Source organism: Notothenia coriiceps, unplaced genomic scaffold (assembly GCF_000735185.1).
Source record: "Notothenia coriiceps isolate Sejong01 unplaced genomic scaffold, NC01 NC01_scaffold00038251, whole genome shotgun sequence".
NCBI classification, from domain to species: domain Eukaryota; kingdom Metazoa; phylum Chordata; class Actinopteri; order Perciformes; family Nototheniidae; genus Notothenia; species Notothenia coriiceps.
The window spans coordinates 1-2,472 of record NW_011370952.1 but is presented as its reverse complement, the minus strand read 5'-3'; the positions used below and the strand labels follow the sequence as shown (position 1 = coordinate 2,472).

The 2,472-nt window shown below is 40.3% G+C and overlaps 1 protein-coding gene across 2 annotated transcripts; it reads right to left on the bottom strand.

Moving 5' to 3' along the window:
* Positions 1-226: 226 nt before the first annotated feature.
* Positions 227-1,714, bottom strand: LOC104968116 (liprin-beta-1-like). 2 transcript variants are annotated; one of them, XM_010797687.1, is made up of 3 exons: positions 1,625-1,714; positions 1,127-1,219; positions 227-465 (listed from the first exon to the last, which is right to left on the bottom strand). In XM_010797687.1, the coding sequence occupies exons 1-3, from the start codon at positions 1,679-1,681 to the stop codon at positions 304-306; spliced, it is 312 nt and encodes a 103-aa protein (XP_010795989.1). In that variant the 5' UTR covers positions 1,682-1,714; the 3' UTR covers positions 227-303. The 2 variants fall into 2 exon arrangements, 1 of the variants encoding a protein (XP_010795989.1); XR_800789.1 differs by lacking the exon at positions 1,127-1,219.
* Between the last annotated feature and the right edge of the window lie 758 nt (positions 1,715-2,472).

Below are 2,472 nucleotides of genomic sequence, written 5' to 3'. Positions count from 1 at the left end.
TTCAGGTGATAAGGTGTGTGTGTGGGGGGGGGGGGTTACCTTGGTTGGTGATTGGCTAATGGTTACACAAGCCAAAACATCGTTATGACATCATAAAGTGGCCAAAATATGATCAGCTCATTTTCAGACAGGTTTTTATATAAATGGATCAGGACAAAAAGAGAGAGAATCTTTTTTTCCTGAAACTTTCAGAATCTCATTCCACAGAGGGGACACATGTTTATGTACAAAAGACATGAAAAGTGGATTTTGCATAAAAGGTGACCTTTAAGACTTAATCATATGACAAAGTTGAACATGAGTTTAAACATCACGCATCCTCAGCGAGGCTTGTGATTCTGTCCCACCTCTCTCTGTGGGGTCGGAGCTGCTCGAGGCGATGGCTTTGAAACCTGTCTCGTCCTGTAGTCGCCTCATTTCTCCGTCTCTGCCCTCCAGCTGCCTCCTCAGTATGGCTAGCTCCTCCTGTCCAACAGAGGACAACAGTGAGGGCCATTCCTTCACACAGACACAGCCTCCCCCACCCCCAACCCCACACTACAAACAAACCACAACACAGAGGATCACAGACGCTGACGTGGCACACCTGCTCTTGTGTGAGGTGAGTAAGACGGCTGGAGTAATAACACAAACAGGAGGGGAAACTGGAGATTTTAAAAAATAATGTTTAAGTGAGCACAACAGGAATCAAGCATAGGGACAGACACATTCAACTGTAAATAGGTTTTAAGATCGACACAAAACAAGGAAAGAAATTGGTAAGAAAATGCAAAGAAAGATTACAAAAAAAAGACACAGGAAGACAGAACTCTTGGAAAATCCAAATTGAAGCATACCTGTGGTTTAAAAAATGGGAATGTTTGCTTTAAGTGGTGTCTTGTAGACACAGGGCTATAACAAGTTTTCAGACTACATTTGACTTTTACATTCTACTGTGCTGCGTGGTTTAGTAAATAGAGTGACTTCACTGTTTGCAAAAAGTGATGCAATTTTGCCTAAAATGGTACTGCTGCAAACCAAATGTTGTGATTTTGTCCCTCAAAAATAAAAAACAGAAGAGCCAAAGGGAGAGGTCAAAAACCATAATCATACAGCAAGCAAAACAGCCATCCTGAGAGAAGCAAACCTTCATGGCCTGGACTTTGTGCTCCTTCCTCTGTTTCTCATACTGCATCTGGCCCATTTTGATTTTCAGGCTAGAAAGCTTGGCCATTAGCAACTAGCATCAGAGAGACAAACCACGGAAGAGAGAGAAAATAGAGATGCAAGATGTGAAAGATGAAAAGAAGGTCAAGAAGATGGAATGACGAAGAATCTACCAAAGATATTTACAAAGCACAATCAAAACAAAGACTGCCTAGCATCAGAGTGAAAGCTTAAAGAGCAGTTTTACGCTTTGTGGGCAAAAGCCTGTTTAAACAATCAGTCATCGAACACCCTCACATCTTCAACAGGGATGTTATCCTCGAGTCAAATGTTGTCAAAACAATCCTACATTTAGAGTATAGAAAACAGCCACCAGAACAAAAAAACAGAGTTGTTTGCTACAAAAAGCATAGAATAAGATGAAAGTCATAAAGAGTACAAACACTGTGGCTGTGCAAACCTCCTTATGACAACTCACCTTGGTGGATTTGAGTTTCTTTTCATACTGCAGTTTTTCACCCTCCAGGTCTGTCATTCTATACCGCAGTTCATTAATCTCAAGAATCAAATCCTGAAAGAATAAAACATTCATATCATTGTAGAAATAATGGAAATCAGATTCCTAAAATACTAAGTAATACTTTTACAGTATGAATATTATTATGGCAGCTCTAAAATTCCGTTCAAAGTTCAACTAAATATTCAAAAGCAGCTCAAGATAAGTTTGACTGTGTTTCTGGGAGAATGTAAATGCTTCAAAGCAGCAGCAGGGATAAAGAAAGAGGAAGCGGCTTTTAGAAGAGGAGTGATTAATGTGCGGCGAGGCAGACAGACACTTTTTGTTCCAGTAGGGTGGAAGGGACAGCCGCTGCTACAACAATAACATGACGTGTTTGAAAGCTTTCCAAGTTGGCATGGTTTCCCTCTGGGGGCAGACATCTCTAGTAAACAGATGATTGACATCTTTATGGTTTTACATATTTCGTATTTAAGGTAAAAAAAAAAAAAAAGGTAATCTACTCCCACAGGGGATTTTTTTACTTAAACTCACAACAAATAGAGCAGGCATATTTTGGTTAGTTTATTTATTTATTTTATTTATTTATGGTTAGTTCATTTTATGCTCCTGCAGAATTTTTTTCTTACTCAACACACAGCTGCTTTGAGGCTGACAGTAAAATGAGGATTCCCTCTCCCACACAGGTGTCAGACAACATGAATGAGGGTCTGCCTGGAGTGTGTGTGTGCGTGCGTGCGTGTGTGTGTGTGTGTGTGTATTGAGGTGAGAGAAAGGACAGGCAGATATAAAGCTAAATCCTGTCCTGA